We start from the raw sequence: 20762 nt of genomic DNA, 5'->3' as shown, positions 1-20762 counted from the left end.
TTATATTGCCAAAAAATAAGTTTAAATATATTATTACGTGCGTGATATTTTTTAAACGCGTGGTGAATACTGAATGACTATTTGAACTTTATTTTTGATATTGTAAACTATTTAATTTTTAAAAAAAATTTACAACTATTTTAGATAACTATAACGTACACGATCATAAAAAAAAAAATTAGACTAAAAGATTCTCCTCTTCTGCATGCTGAATCAGATTAAGAGTTACCAAAATGGTCTTTTTAAGGGTGTATCATAAATATTTCTATTTTTTTTTAAAAAAAATATGCTAAATATATATTTATTTTATTTTTTAATTTTAGTGCTAAATTATCTGATTTTTCTTTAATTTTCAAGTGCCTATAAATCCTAGGTAAATACTTTTTTGGACTTGTGTTCTGTAAAGGTTATTAATTAGATATTCTGTTTGGTAAATGATAAATTAGATCATGTATTTTCTAAACTGGTATAACATAGTACCTTAAACTAATTTTTTTATTAAAATAAAAGTTAATAATAACTTGATCTCAAGGTTGGCCTGAGTTGAAATAAGTCTAAAAAAATAAAAATAAATATTTTGGACTCTTATTATAATTTATAAGAATAAATAGTACTTTTAAAAGATATTTTTTTATTTAGACGACCTACCCCGGTTTAGCCTAGGTCCAATCATGCTGCATACAAAATTGGGTTTATTTTTGGGATTATTTCACAAATACACAAAAACAGCAGAAAAATTACAAAATTACGGTTTCACAGAATTTTAAACATTTTTACGGTTTTTTTGATTTTATTTACAGATAATACAATCTTTTTATATTGTACCCTTGTTAGTTTGTTGCTGATTTTTTGTTGTACTTTTTTTGTTATTTTTATGAAAAATTGTAAAAATGTAAAAAAAAATAAAGAAAAGATATTTATGTAATTATTCCCTTTATTTTTTTTTTCACATGTTGATTCTAAAATAAATATAAATTCTTCTTTTGAAAAAATAAGCAAAGTAGAAGTTCCCTCTGGAAGATCATAGAACAAGTTTCTTTCTCTCTCTCTCTCTGAGTATCTCACTCCGCCGCCGCAATCGGCAGCTTCTCCTCCTCCTATCGTATAGTTGGTCAGTGGTTTCTTTCTTACACTCATAACACAGTTCTTAGTACATATTTGTTTACTCAACCGATATCTCTTATTGCTAATTCAATTTGTAATGTTATTTGCTATTATATTTCTTATTTCAGGTGTCTTAAAGTTATAAACTTTGAACAAATTAGGTGCTGCTTTTGGCTCTTGCTTCTCAAGATTGCTCCTTGGTAAGTTTGTTTTGTACTTTTGAATCATTATGAATGGTGCCCATTTCATCCATTTGAGGTTTTGAACCCACTTGGGGTTTTGCTGAATCTTTCTATTTTATCTTGTTAAGAACTAAATAAAGTGAAATTAAGAATGCCCTTTTTCTGTTTGAGACATTTTATCTTTATCTGTGTATTATTGGTTGATTCTGAGTTTTTAGATATATGAAACCCAATTGACATAAATTCAAGCTGAATTTAGTTCATGTATGAGGTTATTCCACCTCTGGTTATTAGGGTCTCTTGTTTCAAAAGTTATACTCTGTTGATCAGTGGATATAGTAAGCATGTTCTTAAGTTAAGTTAGTTTTTGTAAAAAGAAGAAGGAAAAAAGGAAAATGTTGTTGAAACTTTTAGGCTCTTCAAGCATTGCCAAGAATTCTGGCTTACAGAGAGATTTTTTTTTGAAGGTTTTGGCTATGGCAGACTCTATTGTTACCTCTGATAAACCTTCCACGTCGTCTCCTCTCGATACTCCTCGAATAATCTGCCATGTGTATGTTCTACCGAAAACTTATTATGTTTTCATTTCTCTTTTCTTCAGATTTTACTCTTTATCTGATGATGTTTTTTAAGAATTCAGATGTCAGAAGCAATTTTCCCAGTATACTTGTCCTCGATGCAATTCGCGATACTGTTCTTTGCACTGCTACAAGGTGAGCTTGTATTCAAATTGGTATGTTATTGCGGAAGAGGAAAAAGAACTGTTATTGTTTGTTGAATCAATATTGTAAAGTTTATTTCTTTTAGTTACCAAGATTATTGTATGAGATTTAAGGTGAAAATTTTATATGAATGATCCCACCTCCCCCATTATTTGGTTTTTTGCATTGATGTATGAAGCTATGACTTAGGAGTGAGTATAAAGGTTTCTTATTTTTTGCCACTTATTCTTAACTTGGGGTATGTTAGCGAGTTATAGCAAATGCTTAGGTCGCGACCACTTTAGAAAAAAAAGGTTGTTTTTTTAGTCTTTGTTTCGGGTCAGTTTTCGCATTTGTTACAACTGTCATTGTATATTTTGAGTTCACTTTCTTTTTAGAAATCTTTTCTTTGAACACATATGAAGACTTTTGGCTGATTATTTATATTGTAATACTCTTAACTGTTTTTCTTTTAACAGTCTCATAGTCTTCGTTGTACTGAATCCTTTATGCGGGAAAATGTTGTTGCGGAACTTCAACATCTGCAACCTAATGATGAAACTAAAGAGAAAATGCTGGATATACTAAAAAAAATTCATTCAGAAGAAGAAACAGAAGACATGGATGAACAAGGTGTGTAATTGAAATCATAATAGCCCTTCTCTACCCTACAAAGATATGATTTAAAGCATGGTCACTTTATCTTGACAGGCCTTGCATTCTAGATTACTCATAGTAGAAATACCCTGCTTCTAATTGTCGAAGAGGAGTTTCTCATAAGATTGATTGGTGTTAGTTATGTGTGTGGTTCGGTTTTTTTTAGGACTCTCATATGATATGCCATTAAGAGGAAAATTACACAAAAGAAAAGTCGTTTCTCGTCTACTAGGTTGTAATATTCGTACGTTGTGAAAGTTCTATGAACAAGCGATGATTTGATTCAATGTTGTTTAGCATGGTATTAGAATACACTAATAGATTTTAGCAACCTGCTAGAAGATTCGTTGGATTTATTCGGAATATGTGTCCAATACAATCATATAAGAGGAGTTTCTCATAAGATTGATTGGCGTTAGTTATGTGTGCGGTTCGATTTTTTTTAGGACTCTCATATGCCATTAAGAGGAAAATTACACACAAAAAAAGGCGTTTCTCGTCTACTAGGTTGGAATATTTGTAGGGTATTTTATTGGATTTTATCATCTATTGTATTTTCATATAAATAGCGGCAAGAAAGGTGAGCAAGCGATGATTTGATTCAATATTGCTTAGCATGGTATTAGAATACAATCACCAAAAGCCTTGAGGTTCCCAATTTTGCATAATTTCTATCTTCCAATTAGTTAAGTATTCTGCTTAGTTTTTCTCTTTCTTGGCAGATTCAACACTTTCTGAGGAGACCATTAACAAGATTATGTCTGGTATGTTTCGATGTCTATCTTTGAATCGTGAATTTATGATCTTTTCCCGTTTTAAGTCTCCATGCTACATTGCTTGAAGCTAAAGTAAGTTTTTTATTCATGTCTCCAGGAGATCAAATCAGTTTCGATGATTTATCTTCAGAAGAAAAGAAACAATTTCAAAGAGCTATTGCATCTGGAGAATTGAGTAAGTTAATTGAGCCTTGGGAACCATGGTGGCTGAGGCCTTCTGCAAGGACGATATCACTCAGCAGAGAAGGTACTCAACTCGTGCAGCCAGTTAACGAAGAGGAAACAATGACATCACCAGAATCCAGTTTAGAAAGCAACCAAACCGAAATTCCTCCTGGCCCAGATACCCCACTTCCTCCACTCAGCAATCTAAGTTCCACACAACCGTCGCCACTTTTAGCTGTACATCTCGTTGACATTATATACAGCTATTGTTTCACGCTACGCCTCTACAATGGTGATTGGAAATCAAATGCTGCAGAATCTGCCTTGGTGGTGTTAAGCGTGTCATCTGTATTGGGTCAATGTGCACAACCCGAAACAGTGTTGGAGGCTTTGTCTTACTGCCTCGAGCAAACCTGTTCCCCGGCTTACAGACAGATAGGAGGCTTGCAATTCGGTTTAGGCCTTATTGATGATGTAGTAAGCTTACTTACTTTAGGTAACAATGCCCTATTGTGCTTACTTTCCGACTTGCAAAGACTTGTTCAAACCGGGGAAAAAGAGCTTAAGGCTGAGAAACCACAGAAAACAAAGAAGGTAGAGATCAGGAATAAGCTGAAACTAGCCGAGAGGAAGATATATTTTATCATGTGTTGGGTACACGAGCAACCTAGCGAAGCTTGGTCTTCCTTGGCCGCCATTGTGAGGGCGGAGAAGGCTTCGGCTTCGGCTATGGAATATGTTAGTGTGCGAAGGAAATTGGATAAAAAAACAGAACAGAAGAGCAAGGTTATGATTGAAGAGATTGAGTGAATGAATCAACATAGGTGAGTCTCACTCACAAATGTTCATAAATGCAATTTTTGAACACTCAAATTTTGACTCTGAAAATGTATTGAAGACCTTGAAAAAGCTTAAGTGAGTGAAAAATGTCACTTCCTAGGTTCATTTTTCCCAATATTTTCTATGTTATCTCTCTTGGGAATTGTCAATTATTAAATTCATATGTATACTCATGCAATAAATTATTTTATTTTTTTGGCAAATATTATTTTAGATCTTATTGCTTTGTAAAAGTTTATGAGTAAATTCTTGTTTTGTTGAATGATAAATTTAAATTTATATTTTTTAAAATTGTACAAATTAGTACAATGAATTAATTTTTTATCAAAATAAAAGTTAGTGATTACTCAATCATGAAAAAAAATTAGGTATATTTTTTGTATTGTTATATTAGAAATTATTTTTAAGTTAGTTATATAAAAAAAAATTGAATTATTTTTTGAAAAATACTAAGTTTAATTTATTATTTTTTAAAATAGAGAATTCAATTGATAATTTTTATATTGTTACAGTTAATATTTTTATTAAAAAATTATTCCAAAATCTTTTTTAATATTATAAAATTAAAAAAATTTATCAATTTTAAAATAAATAATAATATTAAGTGGACCAATATCTTAAATTTGCTAACAGTGTTTTGATATATCGGAGGTTATTTTTGGAATTTCAAATTCACAGTACAGAACCGAAACGAGAGAGAGAAGAAAGGGCACTGTGTTTTCGTATCGTCTTCAAAAAAAAAAAAAAAACGAACTTTCAAGAAAATTTTCTGATTTCCCATCGTTTCGATTTTTTTTTTGTTGGGGAAAATTCTTCGATTCATCGAACTGGAAAAGAAAAACCCTTTCTTTGATTCATCTGTACAGAGATATGGTTGATGTAGCCGACAAGGTGGCTTATTTTCAAGCCATTACAGGTTTAGAAGATTCCGATTTGTGTACCGAGATCCTCGCCGCCCATGGTTGGGACCTCGAACTCGCGATCTCCAATTACACTTCTCCCAATTCCATTCCACCGGAAGAGATTCCCATAGTTCAAACACCATCGACCGCCGGAGTTGCCGGAGGAAGATCCTCTTCCTCCTCCTCCTCCGGTTCTGAATTTCCTGAATCTTCGGTGAGAGTCCCTGGTCAACCTGGTTTGGCTTGGAAGATAATTACTTTACCGATTTCTGTTATTTCTGGTAGTCTAGGGTTAATCTCTGGTGCGATTGGGCTGGGATTGTGGGCTGCCGGTGGTGTTTTGTCGTATTCGTTGGGTGTTGTTGGATTAGGTCATGGAAGGAATGGGGATTCTTCATCGTCTACAACACCGTTGGTTTCGGTTTCGGCTGCTGCATCTGAAGCAATGGAGTTCGTTGCTGGTTTTGAGAGGGATTATGGTTTGAGAAGACCCAATTTCGTTAGTGAAGGGTTTATGGATGCTTTACAGAGATCGAGGAATGAGTTTAAGCTTTTGTTTGTGTATTTACACTCGCCTGATCATCAAGATACTCCTTTGTTCTGTGAAAGAACACTCTGTTCGGAGGTGTTGGTGGCTTTTGTTAATGAAAATTTCGTGTCTTGGGGTGGGAGTATTCGAGCTAGTGAAGGGTTTAAGATGAGTAATAGCTTGAAAGCTTCTAGATTTCCTTTCTGTGCTGTTGTAATGGCTGCCACTAATCAGAGGATTGCTTTACTTCAGCAGGTATGCACTTATCTCTTCTTCAAGTTTTCTTGTTGTTAAAGTAGTTTTCTTTCCTAATGCAAATATGACATATATAAATATATATATATGTATGTATAGGGAGTTTGTTAGGTGACGGCATCACTTTACCATATAGTTATATAGTTGTAATAGGCACTTGATTGTTTTCGGGAATAGTTTACAATATCGAAAATAAGGTTGAAAATAGTCTGTTGCATGCTATTTGAATTCTATTTTCGGTATTGTAAACTATTCATAAGATCTGTCTATTATAAGTATAAGAAATGCTCCTACTGTAGGATATGGATATATATTTATGTATTTATAGGGAGTTTGTTAGGTGACAGCATCACTTTACCATATAGTTATATAGTTGTAATAAGCACCTGATTGTTTTTCGGGAATAGTTTACAATATCGAAAATCAAGTTGAAAATAGTCTGTTGCAGGCTGTTTGAATTCTATTATCGGTATTGTAAACTATTCATAAGGTGTCTATTATAATTATAATGTATAAAAATTCTCCTACTGTAGGACATGATATACATATATTTAAGGGAACTTGTTAGGTAGTGGCATCACTTTTGCTCTTAACATAGGTCTATTTCCCATATAGTTGTAATAGGTATCCTAGCCATTTTTCGTATCCACTGGCTTTGATATTTGGCTTAGTTCAATGCTTTAATGAAGTTTTGCCAACATGTAGATGTAGCGTTTTAGTCACTAGTTTTATGAGAAATCATTTTTGGTTTACAGAAAGGATGGACAAAAGTCTAAATTTCAGCTAGATTCCAATTTCATAATGAATCAGAGAAAGAAAAATCAATATAGAATATGCTATTGCTGTAGATTTATAAAATTATCCAATTTTCGACAACTTTGATTTGATGCTTGAAAGATACCACTGTTTCTTTCAAGCTAGAATTCCAATCATAGAGTTAAAATAGCAACTTTCCAGACCTTCTTTCTCCTACTAGAACTGGGTCGTGTTCCTTCTCCATAAGACATAATGTTGTAGCAACAGTGTGACCACACCCCCGATTCTCCCAAAAACATGGCCTATAACTAAACTTAGAAGATAGAAGAGAATAGGGAATGAAAGAAGAGATGGTGTTTGGATTCTTCACCTGTTTACAGAGAATACACCAATATTTATGAATGGTTGTCCCTCTTGAAGAGTCTTCTTAGTGTCTAGCTTTACTAAGAGTAAGTTGCCAACTGAAAACGTAACACCTTCAAATGGACTAGATCCTTCCAAATGAAAGGGAATGGTGAAAAGCTTTTTTTATTATTATTGGTGTAAGCTATTAAGCTTTCTAAACAGAATTTTACATGTATGGTCTTCTAGTGTATCATGAAGAAACTGATTCCAGCACTAAAAATCAATTATGAGATTTGGGCTGTTGCCCTTTCATTTTAGTTCCTGCAGAACTTTAAACTTTAAACCGTGAGGACTCTCACTCCCTAATGAGGCTTCTCCTGCTGATGCATTGAGTGATGTACTTTCTGAATGATGAATGCTGGGTTAAGTCGATTCTTTTCAAATTTAACCAGTTATTGTAGCATAGCATCATGTAGGTAACAGTAGGATTTATCTTCGTAGTCCATATGTAACTGAGAACCTTTTGGTGTGTTTATTTTGCTTTAATTTAGAAGTCTTTCTGATGAGACCCTGTTTCGATCAACCAAACCAGTAGCAAAACACACAGAGAAACCAGTAGCAAATAGCACAAACAGTAGGAAAATTATATTGAATATAAGAGAGAACCAATTACAAACTATTGGAGCCCTTATGCCCCTTTGATGCAAAGAGTTGCATACCATTTCTCACTCAAAACTTTTCTCCCAAACAAAGACTCAAATACCCTTTTTATTTATTATATATGCTAGCACACCTTACTAATCCTATTGCCTATTACTTTCTGTTGCTTTCAGGTTGAAGGTCCGAAAACTCCTGAAGAATTGCTTACAGTATTGCAGAGAGTGCTTGAAGAAAGTGCTCCAGTTCTCGTTACAGCAAGGCTTGACGCAGAGGAAAGGAGAAGCAACATCCGTTTAAGGGAAGAGCAAGATGCTGCTTATAGAGCTGCTCTTGAAGCTGATCAAGTATGCTTTCATTCCCTTTTTTTAGTTTTTCATTTTTCCCGGTCTATGTCTTATCTCATGGTGTGTGCTCTTAAGATTCATGATTAGATATGAATACTTTTTCTTGATTATTTTCCTTTTTTTCCAATGTTTCCACCAGGCTAGGGAACGCCAAAGGAAAGAGGAGCAAGAACGTCTGGAAAGAGAAGCTGCTGAAGCTGAGAGGAAGCGCAAAGAGGAAGAAGAGGCTCGTGAGAGAGCAGCACGTGAAGCAGAGGAGAAAGCAGCTGCGCTCGCTAGGATTCGACAAGAAAAAGCCCTATCCCTTGGTGCTGAACCTGAAAAAGGACCTAATGTAACACAGGTAATTCCTGTTCAGCTTAGAAAGTAGTTTTAACTGTCTCATTTGATACTTCTCTTCTGACTGATTTAAGCTCTTCTGCCTTTCGGGAACCAGCCGTTGTACTCTATCTATTTCCTTTTGGAAAGTTCTCTAATACACATTTTGTAAAACCAGGTTTTGGTGAGGTTCCCAACCGGAGAACGCAAGGAAAGAAGGTTCGACAGCACAGCAACAATCCAGACCGTGTATGATTATGTCGATTCATTGGGATGTTTAGAGGTGGAGAATTACAGCCTGGTCTCAAACTTCCCTCGCATGGTTTATGGCCCCGAGAAGCTGGCGCTATCTTTGAAAGAAGCCGGGTTGCACCCTCAAGCCAGCCTTTTTGTGGAGCCAAACTCATAGAAGGGGTTTAGTCATGTAATGATGATATTATTAAGAGTGACTGGTTATGAAGAAACATATTAGTTTAAGGAGAGAATTCCATAGTTGAGAATATATATATATACTTGAAATTTTACCTCTTCTATCTAACCATTTCATGTTTGGTTCAGGAGAAGTGAGTCATAGCTATATATTATATATAAGAGTAATTTGCGGTATAAATTCTTAATTTAATTTTTAGTTGCAAATAAATATTTAAGTTTAATTTTTGACGGTAATAATATATAAGTTATATTTTTTGAACTTCTATAGGTAGTTGGTTGTTTAGTGTCAAATCAATAGTCTCGTGAAAGTTTCTGATTATTTTATGTCATTAAGTTATTTATTTTTATTTAAAATTAATTTAAATATATCAATAAAAAAATAATATGTGGATAATGATTTGACGCTTAACGATGAAGTATTTACGGAAGTTTTAGAAATATAACTTAAGTATTATTATTGTTAAAAAATTAAATTTAAGTGTTTATTAACAACTAATATTTACGTTGCAAATTATTTTATATATTTATATATATCATTCTATCTCAAATTGTTTTAGATAGAAATTAGAATGTTTAGCCCCAACCAACCCCCATTTCTCTCCTCTCTTATGTCTTAATCTTTTCTTGTGAAAATTCTTTTAGTAGAATGAGCCCATGGCAATTGAAATAATGATTTTAATGTTGTTGCAAACGTGTTTTTTGTTTTTAATTATATATAATGATAATTATATTAATTAATTATAGATTAGGTTGTGGGATGTTTGCTCTAATTATATGGTTAGAAATTATGTTTGAATTTTGGCTCAAAAGCAGTATGAGTTTCTTGACCAATGTTCTTTATTATATATTATATCAAAAAGAAAAACAATTATTAACTTCCTCAATTTTCTTTTTAAATCATAATTTGTTATTATTATTTTGGCTTTAGAACTTTTACTTCCTAAGCTATAATTTATGTATTATTGTCCTTTAAATTTTTTAGTTCGTTAGGATTTTGGTCCTTTAACAGGATCGCCCTTAAAATTTTAGTGAGTCATAAAAAAAAAAAAAATTAATTTTGGGCCTATTTAAAAAATATTGTATTTTTCAAAATCAATAAAGAATTGTGTAATTTTAAAAAGAGAAAATCTTTTTTGGATTTCTAGGCTAGGTGAACCTTAGGCACAGACCTAGTCCACCTATGCCCAAGTTTGAACCTGTCCTTCAATCAAGTTTTGTCACACTACTTATGTGGCAATTAGTGTCATCATTTTGTTTGCCATGACAAAACTTCACAGAATAATCAATTTAATAATAAGAACAATTAACACCACATACTGAAATTTTCAAGTTTTTTATTTTTATGCTGTGGACGGAATTTTTTTTCAAAAATACTGTATTTTTTTTTCAAAAATACTGTGTAAGTTTTATATTGTGTACTGTGTTAAGTTTTTATTGTTGTTTTACGGTTGTTTTTTAGCTGTTCCACTATTGTTTTTAGTTGTTCTGTTTTGTGTTTCACTGTTGGTTTATAAAAACACAATATTTTTGAAAAAATTTCTATGTGACAGTATTTTTGTAAAAACTAACCCAAGTTCCAGTATTTCTGTAAATTTTTCTTTATAATACTGTGAATAATTTAAAAACCATTTATAACAAACTGAAAATTTTAAGACACCATTTCATGACCATTTTATTTGCTATAATAATCAAACAATAAAAAACAAGCTAATGAAACGGCACCGTTTGAGCTACAATGCCTTGCTGTTTGGCTGGCTTTTATTAGTGGAAGACATTTGAAGTTTGAACGTTTCTAATGGATTTGGAATTATGTGCTGACCACTAATTATATTTTAATCTTAATTTTATTGTTTATTCCCTAAATAACTATAATTATTAAATTCTAGATTACCTTCTTTTTTTATTTCATTTATTTAGGGGGCGTTTGGTTCGAGGTGTTCAAAATAATTTGATTATAGGGAATATTATGAAGGAGAATATGATTATAGGGAAATGTGTAAACTGTGTTTGGTTGTGTAGGGTAATATGTAATCATATTCCTGTTAATCAAATTAAAGTGTTTGGTTGAGCACAGGAATCTTATATATTATTTTAAAAAATTAAAATAAAAATATTTTTTATATATATTTATTTAATGTTAATTATATATAAAAATAAAATAATTATTTATTAAAGAAATTTATTTATTAATTAGTAAATATTAAATTGGAGAATTATCTCATATACTGTTTTTTTAACTTTTTTTTTTCAAATTTACGGTTTGGGTTTCTAGAGTGGTTGCAGCGCTAGTTGCAATATGGGTTTTATACGATTTTTTATTGCAATTTAGGTTGCAGCGTTAGTTGCAATAGAAGTTTCTATGTAGAATTTCGTAAAAATGCAAAATAAAAAAAAAAAAAGCATTTTGAAATGTAAAAATGAAAAAGCCCCTATTAAATTTTATTGTATTTTTTATTAATTAAAATGAATATTTTAATATATTTTATCACTATATTATTTATTTTTGTTTGCTATGTCATTTATGTGTACACTATCCGCATAAAATTTATGTATAATGAATATACATATATTATTGCTAATAATATAAAAATAACTCAGTTAAAAAAAACCGATCTCACAAACTTAATATATACTGTAATATTTTATTTATAATAAATGATAATATTATTGGTATTTAAATTTATTAATTAATTCAAAAATTCTATTCAAATTAATATAATAGAAGGTAATGATTCAATCCTATCCTTTTTTAAAGTATCAACATTACCCTCCTCAAGGGTAGTTATAATACTAAGGGAATAACATTCCAAGGCTAAAGACTCAAAACAAACAAGGTAATATTTCACATTACCTTTCCCTTGTTAGCATTAACCCATTCCAAACACCCCCTTAGTATCTCTAATTAATCAAGTCATTGAATAAGAATAATAACCCCCATTTTGTTTTTATCTTGAAAAAAAAAACGTTAATTTATTTGTTTTGGAAAACTATCTCTAATTTAATTTTTTAAAAAATAAATTACTTAAAATTAATAAAGAATTTAACCTCAAACTATTAAAATTAAATTATTGCTGATAAATTTATACACATTTCTTTTAAAATTCTCAGAATTTACCATTAAAATAATAATAAGAGAATACATAAATGAAAAAAAAAATCTATCTATTTTTTATCCATTTTACTAAATTATTATTATTAAATTGACGTGTTATATCTTAAAAATTATCTTTAATATCAAATCAAATCATTATCCTCAAATTTGGGAGAAAAATAAGTAATTTAGTAATTATATTAATTTTAAAAATAGTATTTAATTTTGTTTCAAAAGAAAAATTAGGCCTGCACATGGGTTGGGTTGGGCGGTTTTTGGGCGGTTTGGCGGTTTTTTTATTTGGCGATTTTTTAAAATCACAACCCATACCTGCCCAATAAAAGTTTGGGTTGGGCGGTTTTTTAGAGGGCGGTTTTATGCGGTTTTGTGGGCGGTTTGGGTTGCTTAAAAATTAAAACTTCCAAAGTATATTGCCACAAGTGTAGACTCCACTTTTTGCTTAAACAACATATGTAAATTTTACTCAGCAAAAAAATATCTCCCTCCCTTCCCCCATACAAATACAACCTGTGGTATACTATATTATCACCAAAATTGAAGCTTTGGTTTGGTTTACTATCACAAGTTAAAGCCACCATCTAGATAACTATAAGACAATTATTTATTTTCACACATAGTGCGACAATTAGTTTTAGGTTTTTTTTTTTTTTTTTTTTTTTTGTTTGTTTTAGGCAGCCTTAGGAATAAATTTTTTTAACATATATATATATATAATAATAAATAACGGGTACGGGTTGGACCCGCTCCTTTTAGGCTAACCCGTACCCGCCCGCCAATCAACGGGTTAAAACTCAACCCAACCCAATTTTTGCGGTTTTTTAATGGGCGGTTTCCATGCGGGCGGATTCTAATGGGTTAGGCGGTTCCCACGGTTTAGCGGTTTTTATGTTCCGGCCTAAGAAAAATAGTATTAAATATTAAGCAAATTTTTTTAAAAAAAATCATATTTATTGAAAATAAAACTATTTTTTTAAAAAAAAGAAAATAAAACTAATTAATTAATGTTCGATAAAGAGTAATTTTCGCGTTATCATATAATAATCTTTTCCTTTTTTAAAAAGATAAAAATAAAATAAAATCATTTTTATATTTAAATATTTAAATTATTGATATATATAAGTCAACGCGCTGAATTTAGGCGGTGGATTATACTCGCGCTCATAAAAAGAGAAAGATTCTCCTCTTTTATTCCTTCGACACCAACCTCAAAAAAATCCCCAATTCTCATAAAATTCAACCCTAATTTCCCTTCAGTTGATTCAAAGCTTTCAACTTCAGCGCTTCAATTCACCCAATTGTTCTTGGTTTCGTTTCGGTTTGTGTTCATTTTGGTTTCAATTAACCTTTTAATTTTAGGTTTTTTATGGTCCAAAAAATGCTGATAAAGCTAATATGGCTGAGCCTGGGTTAGATTTGATTGTTACGAGCTTCGTTGATTTCAGAAATTTCGGTATTATGGGATTTGGATGTTCTAGGGTTTGTTTTCTAGGCTGCCGGTTTCGCTTCCGATCGGCATTCGATTCTTACTCCGCTGCATGTGAAGCATTCTCTGAAAAGTTTCTTCCTTCAATTAATTCTGTTCTCTAGTAGCGATTGTGTTTCTAGTTTGGTTTTTTTTTCTTTTTTTCTTTGCCCCTCCAAAAGATTTCTTCTTCTTTTTCCTCTTCTTCTGTTTTTCTTGGGTTTGGTATGGATTCGCGTACAGCTGTAATGCGTGGAACTTCGGATTCTGGGTTCGATGATGTTGTGGAGAAAGATCCAACTGGACGATATTTGCGGGTAATGGAATCGAAATTCTGTATTGAATTGTTGTATTTCAATTTTTATTGTAGCTTTATTATCAAATTAGATAATTTTCTGTTAAATTTTTAGTCTTTGTAATTATTCTATGTTATGTTGGTATTTTTATCATTGTCTAAATGTTGTTATCTATTTAGAATTTTAAGCCTAGTTGGTGCTGAACTAATTTGATTAGTTGGGTAATATTTGGTGTTGTGTGATTTCATACTTGCTTTTTCATTGTTTATTGGGTTTTGTATCTGAATTTATTGGGTTTTGATTTCATACTTGCTTTTTTTCATTGTTTATTGGTTTTTTGTATCTGAATTTATTTGGTTTTGATTTAATTTTCCTTTGTATGATTACAGTATGAAGAAGTCTTGGGGAGGGGAGCATTCAAGACTGTGTATGGATTATACTTTTGTTTATTATTGAAATTTCAATTACTTTTTCGCAAGAAATTTCGCTTCTCTGAGTGTTTAAGTTCTGATTTTTGTTTTGTCATTATGTTTTTCCTGTATTAGATATAAGGCTTTTGATGAAATTGATGGAGTAGAAGTAGCTTGGAACCAAGTGAGTATTGAGGATTTAATGCAAACGCCGGACCAGTTGGAAAGATTGTATTCTGAGGTTCATCTGCTTAAGTCATTGAAACATGAGAATATTATGAAGTTTTGTTACTCTTGGGTGGATGATACTAACAAGACTATTAATATGATAACTGAGCTGTTTACATCTGGCAGTTTGAGAAAGTGAGTTTTGTTTCGATAATATTTTGTTCGGTTGTACTTTGCCTTCATCCTGTATCATGTTTTATTTATTGTTAATTTTAATATAGGTACCGAAAGAAGCATAAAAACGTTGATCTGAAAGCTATCAAGAACTGGGCTAGACAGATTCTTCGAGGATTGCACTATTTGCACTCTCACAATCCTTGTATTATCCATAGAGATTTGAAGTGTGACAACATATTTGTTAATGGAAATACTGGAGAAGTAAAAATCGGTGATCTTGGACTGGCAGTAGTGATGCAACAACCCACTGCTCGCAGTGTCATTGGTAACATTTTTTATTTTATTTGTGTATGATATTGGATAAATTATTCAACTGAAAGTTGTGTTAATTTTCTTTTGTCCAGGCACTCCTGAGTTTATGGCTCCCGAGCTTTACGAAGAAGAATACAATGAACTTGTGGACATATATTCTTTCGGCTTGTGTATATTAGAAATGGTTACATGTGAATACCCTTACAATGAATGCAAAAATCCAGCTCAGATTTATAAGAAGGTTACCAATGTAAGTAGCTGAGTGCTTGAATATTGAGTATTCGGTTTTAACATGATTGATTTGTAAATAGTAATTGTCGATTTAACAACTTCTTTTATTCTCTTTTTGCAGGGAATAAAGCCAGCTTCCCTTAAAAAAGTTAATAATCCCGAAGTCAAGCAGTTCATCGAGAAGTGTCTGGTTCCTGCATCTATGAGATTGCCTGCTGTTGAGCTTTTGAAAGATCCATTTCTTGCTACCGAAAATCTTGTGAATCTGGACCAGGAACCTAATGGGATACTTGCTATTACTCCTAAACTAGTTGACTCGCCACATGCTCCAATGAATTCTGAACCACAACGTTCTGAACATCGTCCGATGGATGTAGATTCTATCAGCAAAAAGCATTCTACTATTGGTTCAGTTTTGAAAAGTGCAAGTGGCATGCCTAGTATTTCAAGTGCAGAACTATGGAAGCACACTAAGAATAATGAATTCAGGCTAATGGGGAAGAAGGATGATGATAATACAATTTCATTAACTCTGCGGATTGCTGATTCTTGTGGTAAGTATCTTTGATACAAAAGGTTTATTTGTTTGTTGTAGTTTGTTCTTCATTGAAGTGTTAAAGTGTTAATTTTGTTTTTGGTTTTAACAACAGGTCGGGTAAGGAATATCCATTTTGCATTCTTTCTTGATTCTGACACCACAGTCTCAATTGCTGGAGAGATGGTTGAGCAACTTGATCTCACAAATGAAGATATTAGTGTCATAGCCATGTTGCTTGACAACTTGATTGTGAAGCTTGTGCCCAGCTGGAAACTCACCTCTGGAAACTTGTCAACCGGAACAGATAGCTCAACCGATGATTGTTCTATACTTGTAAACGATGAAAGTTGTTCTTGGGATTCAGTACCAGGCACACCTCTTTCACACGAAATTGACAGTCAACATATTCTCGAACTGACACAATTGGAAGATTGTGCAAACAAAGTTTCAGATATCTCAGCTGAGTATGGTGAGAATATGTCATACAAACTTGATGAACTCTTCAAGGGATCAGAAAGATGTGGTTTCGGTTCAGAGTACAATCATGAGCAGGAAGAGAATTTTCATGAAGGAAAACTTGAGACAACCGGAAAGAGCTCTGTACTCTCGTATTATGATTCTTGTTCGGGTTTATCACAAAATTTTAGCTTGGCAAGTATGCAATCCTTGTCTCTTGGAGAGAACAATGATTATGAGGAGCTAAAGCAGGAGCTTGATGCAATTGACACTCAGTATCAGCAATACTGTCTTGAACTCATGAGCTTGAGGGAACAAGCTATCGAAAATTCGAAAAAGAGATGGATAATGAAGAAAAAAGTAGCTGCTGCTTGATTTGTTTTTTTTCTTTTGGGTGGCTTTATATGTTTGATTCTTGCTTCTTTTTTTCCTTCACAATATTTTCCTCTGATTACATTGAGGGAATGATTGGTTTTCATTATTCTTTTTTTATTTTCTTCCTTAAAACAAGATGAATTTCATTGGTTTTTTTAGTTTTAGAAAAACTGAGTCTTCTTCATTCTTTTAATTGTTATTGAATTCATTATAATTTATTAATTTGATAATTTTACTGTAATTATTGAATTTACCCATTCTCTTTCACTGAACTGAATGTTTATTTTTCTTTTCAAACAACTGAATCTTTATAGATAAAAGCTTAATGAACTCAAAATCTACAAAAAGTGGAAGAAACTCAAAATCTTCATTAAGCAAAATCTTAGAAAATGAGAGTTCTTTCTTCCTTTATGGTTTTCCCATGTTCAAATTTCATGATTGAGTGGTTATCCTTCAAATTCAGATAATCAATTTCTAAACAATGATTTCAGTCACTTGTTCAATCAAAACCATTAAGCCATTCACAGAATTATACAATTTCAGATGAGCACAACAAACTTTCACTATTATATTCACATTTTATTAACAAAAGAAATCATCCAATCCAATACACATATCCACACAAGAACAATGCACAACCATAACCAATGATGACCTGAGGATATTTTCAGTTGCTGAGAATACACATATGAGTAACCTTTACACACTCACCGATATGTCCAACGGGAAAATCAGAAACCTTCTCCATTGTTAACTACCAGTTTTCCTTTACTATTTTCGATTTCTCGAGTATGAACTTTCCTTCCTTGTATTTCTGTGTTTCTTCATAGGCTCTTTCATACTTCCAACCGAGCACTTCTCGACAATCAGAGCAGTAGACATCAGCAACCGTATGTAAACCGGTCATTAGTTGTCTGTCCTCTTTAGCTCCCACCATGACATTCATCGCGTGAGAGAACAAAAACGCTCGCCCATTCCTTCCCTAAACATCATCATCATCAAGATTGTATTTGTTTTCCAATACTAGCAGTAATAACAGAACCAAAACTCAAATGATCAACTACACATGTCTTTAGTTCACATAAGAGAATTTGGCTTGTGTTTCATTAAAAAAATTCGAAAGAAGTTCACCTAGTAGAGTTTGGTTAAGCAATTCACCACTAAAATCATCAACTCAAAGTAACATCAACACTAAATTGTTCACCTGAAAAGCTTTAGAAATGACATCATCATGAAGAGCAACATGATTCCTACAATTGCAGCAACTGTACAACCTTGGCCCAACCAATTCTGCCATCAAAACACAAGACCAGCTTGCAAACTACCCCAATAAAATGAAGACCCTTTTGAGAGCATAACATAACCCAAGCATAGCAATAATCAATATTGAGAAGAAAAGACAAAACAAAACATAAAATTCACTAAATTAAAGAGACCATAGATAAGCCATAACCTCACCTTACTCAACAACAAATGTGATTACTAATAAGATTTTCACAACCGACTAAACTTGGGGCCAATAATCTGTAACACAATTGAGTTAGTTTAGATTAGAATAATAATGTCAAAGCCATAAATGATAAGGAAAGAGATATAAATGGTAATTGATAAGGACACCAACACTGTCAGAAGTTTAAACATAATATAATAACAACTACAGTAAAAGCAACCCATTTCAAGAAACATAGAAGATCATAAATAGAAAATGGTTCAAGATATTAAATTATTATTTTTGAAGATCTGGGTCTTTTAAGTTACACAAAAATGAGTAAAACCCCTAAATTCATTTTTCATTTAATACCAAAAAAAACCAATCTTTTTTTTTTTTTTTTTTCCATAATTATGAATTATCATTTGATCTCGATGAAGATAAAAAGAAGAGTTTGATGTTGTTTTATGTACCTTGAGAATTTTCCATGTTGGGTTCTTCTAGCTGATGAGAATCGAAAATTGAGAGAAAGAGAGGAGAGAGTGTTGTTAGGGTTCTCTAAAGCTTTCTCTAATTTCAGAAATGGTAAGAAAATTGTGTTTGTCTGTTTTTTCATTTTTTTTTTCTTTTAATGGAAAAAGAAGACAAGATTGATACGAAGTGTTGTTTAGAAAAACGACACTGCGTTTCATTCTAATGATATTTCATCATTAATGTCGTTTGTTGAAATTTGGTAAAAGTCCCTTAAAAAAAGAGGGAAATTTACATGGTATACTAACTTTTGATATTTTTTTACAAAAATATTGCCAGGCGGTATTTTTTACTTTTTTACTTTGTTTTTTTATAAGTTTCAAACTGTAGTATACTGTGTTAAGTTTTCACTGGTATTCTACTGGTGTTTTAATGGTGTCTACTGTTGTTTTGAGCTGTTCTGCTTTGTGTTTTACTGGTGTTTTACAAAAACACAGTATTTTTGTAAAGATTTCCGTGTGACGGTATTTTTGTAAAAGTTAACCCAAATTCCAATATTTTTATAAGTTTTCCAAAAAAGAACTTTCATGTTGGATGTAAGGATGTAAAACGGGTCGATAATAAGCGGGGAGTGTTCTTCTGTTCTCATCCTTATTAATTATTAAAGGAGTGCTATGTTAATTTTTTATTATCTATTAGTCAACCTCAATGTTCGAAAATACATGTCGAAATATTTTTTATTTAATTTCTTTCATGACAATGTTCATTATAGTGTTAACATCATCCCTATAAATTTTTAAAATTTTTAAAATTTTTCAAATAGTTTACCGTGCCAAAAGTTTGAAATTTTTTAAACAAGTATGGTAAACTGAAATATCAAGAACTTTATTTTCGGTAGTGTAAACTATTTAAAATTTTTAAAAAATTTACAAGAATAATATTGTAACTATAACAGATACTACTATGAAAAAAAAAATTAAAATATATTTTAGTATGTAATTTCAGACATAAAAATTGATTAAGAAATAATAATTAACACTCTTCTAATAATTATTCGAGTCCTTACTATCATTCTATCCTTGTGTATGCCTCATTAGAGGTGGGATAGAGAATTGTGTAATCTACATGTTTTATATATCTAAAACTAGTATCAGCGTTTTTGTCTCTCAAACTATAATTTATGTATTAGTATATTCCTTGAATTTTTTAGATCATTAAAAATGATTATCAAACTATTCACAATATTGTAAAGTGATTTTTATGTGAGTTTTTGTTACACACGATAAATAATGATGACACAAATATTTGTACTATTACCTTATAATTAGTGTTGCGGGTGTTATTTAAAACATACTTTTTTTTTTTATGTATATATTTTTAGAAAATCATTAAACTAAAAATAAATTGATGATTAAAAATATGAGTAAAATTAAATTAATTTTTTCTAATTATTTTTTAAAGATAAAAAAATAAATCATATATGCAGAAAAATTATAACATAAAATTTATGTTAGAATACATTTTTCTAATATACAATTTTCATATATTTACTAAATATGTTTTGAACATGGTTTGTCGTGTTTTTCTTCTTTATTATATTTTGAATAAATTGGGTATTTTTATTTAATTTTTATTTGAAAATTTTTAATTGATTGTCATTGATTGGTGGGATTTGACACACATTCACCCGGGATGAAAGTCTAGTTTCCTTCCTAATATCTTGATGCTTTATTGTTGGGAGTTTATAGGTTATTTAGTTGAAGGAGATATTAGGATTTATATCATATTTAATAAATTATGTTTGGTTTACTTATTAATGAAATTTCTATTTATTTTTTAAAAAATTTAAAAGTAATTTTTTTTCATATCAAAATTTTATTATGAACCTAATTGTATTGAGACCGGAATAAACATACCTGTCGATTTGTAATTATAAAGGACCTCTTGATTATGATTTTCTTGTAATGGAAATTCATACTCCATGCCTTTCTTTCTTCGCTTAGAGTGTTGCCTGCCAAATGTCGTGTTGAGGAGGTAGCAGGCGTGTTCGTTTTGGCTCCCGAGCGAGAACGAGAAATAGGCGATGCACCTTCCTTGCTGCTACGTACGTTGACCTTGACTTGACAGATTCATCCAATTGAACCCACACTCAAAGGAGGACCACAAGCCCAGGGCTCGACGAAACAGAAAGTATCAACATTAAGAAATCCCTAACTTTAGGTCTTTTTTAAATCGATTCCATTGGTACCGTTTAATATTTACCACCTCAAAATAATACTAGACACATTAATATCCCATAATGATATTTACTATATATTTATTATTATGTCCTACATTTGTTTTTTTGCTTTTAAAGATT

General features: G+C 31.5%; 4 protein-coding genes across 4 annotated transcripts; 3 read left to right on the top strand and 1 right to left on the bottom strand.

Moving 5' to 3' along the window:
- Positions 1-965: 965 nt before the first annotated feature.
- On the top strand, positions 966-4687 carry LOC115717358 (uncharacterized). The gene is made up of 7 exons (XM_030646327.2): positions 966-1111; positions 1233-1304; positions 1754-1839; positions 1927-1999; positions 2467-2620; positions 3367-3408; positions 3518-4687. The coding sequence occupies exons 3-7, from the start codon at positions 1763-1765 to the stop codon at positions 4393-4395; spliced, it is 1224 nt and encodes a 407-aa protein (XP_030502187.2). The 5' UTR covers positions 966-1111; positions 1233-1304; positions 1754-1762; the 3' UTR covers positions 4396-4687.
- Positions 4688-5042: 355 nt separating this feature from the next.
- On the top strand, positions 5043-9225 carry LOC115716394 (plant UBX domain-containing protein 10). The gene is made up of 4 exons (XM_030645180.2): positions 5043-6111; positions 8046-8216; positions 8356-8559; positions 8713-9225. Exons 1-4 carry the CDS (start codon positions 5296-5298, stop codon positions 8941-8943), a joined length of 1422 nt encoding a protein of 473 aa, XP_030501040.2. The 5' UTR covers positions 5043-5295; the 3' UTR covers positions 8944-9225.
- Positions 9226-13226: 4001 nt separating this feature from the next.
- Positions 13227-16744, top strand: LOC115717191 (serine/threonine-protein kinase WNK8). Its single transcript, XM_030646151.2, has 7 exons — positions 13227-13857; positions 14226-14263; positions 14382-14609; positions 14696-14916; positions 14996-15153; positions 15256-15688; positions 15785-16744. The coding sequence occupies exons 1-7, from the start codon at positions 13768-13770 to the stop codon at positions 16501-16503; spliced, it is 1887 nt and encodes a 628-aa protein (XP_030502011.2). The 5' UTR covers positions 13227-13767; the 3' UTR covers positions 16504-16744.
- Positions 16745-17047: 303 nt separating this feature from the next.
- Positions 17048-18643, bottom strand: LOC115717192 (protein yippee-like At4g27745). The gene is made up of 4 exons (XM_030646152.2): positions 18406-18643; positions 17962-18027; positions 17708-17846; positions 17048-17485 (listed from the first exon to the last, which is right to left on the bottom strand). Exons 3-4 carry the CDS (start codon positions 17798-17800, stop codon positions 17258-17260), a joined length of 321 nt encoding a protein of 106 aa, XP_030502012.1. The 5' UTR covers positions 17801-17846; positions 17962-18027; positions 18406-18643; the 3' UTR covers positions 17048-17257.
- Between the last annotated feature and the right edge of the window lie 2119 nt (positions 18644-20762).

The sequence above is a fragment of the Cannabis sativa genome, chromosome 5 (genome assembly GCF_029168945.1).
Source record: "Cannabis sativa cultivar Pink pepper isolate KNU-18-1 chromosome 5, ASM2916894v1, whole genome shotgun sequence".
Lineage (NCBI taxonomy): Eukaryota > Viridiplantae > Streptophyta > Magnoliopsida > Rosales > Cannabaceae > Cannabis > Cannabis sativa.
Note: the sequence above shows the minus strand (reverse complement) of the source record. Positions and strands in the feature narration are given on the sequence as shown.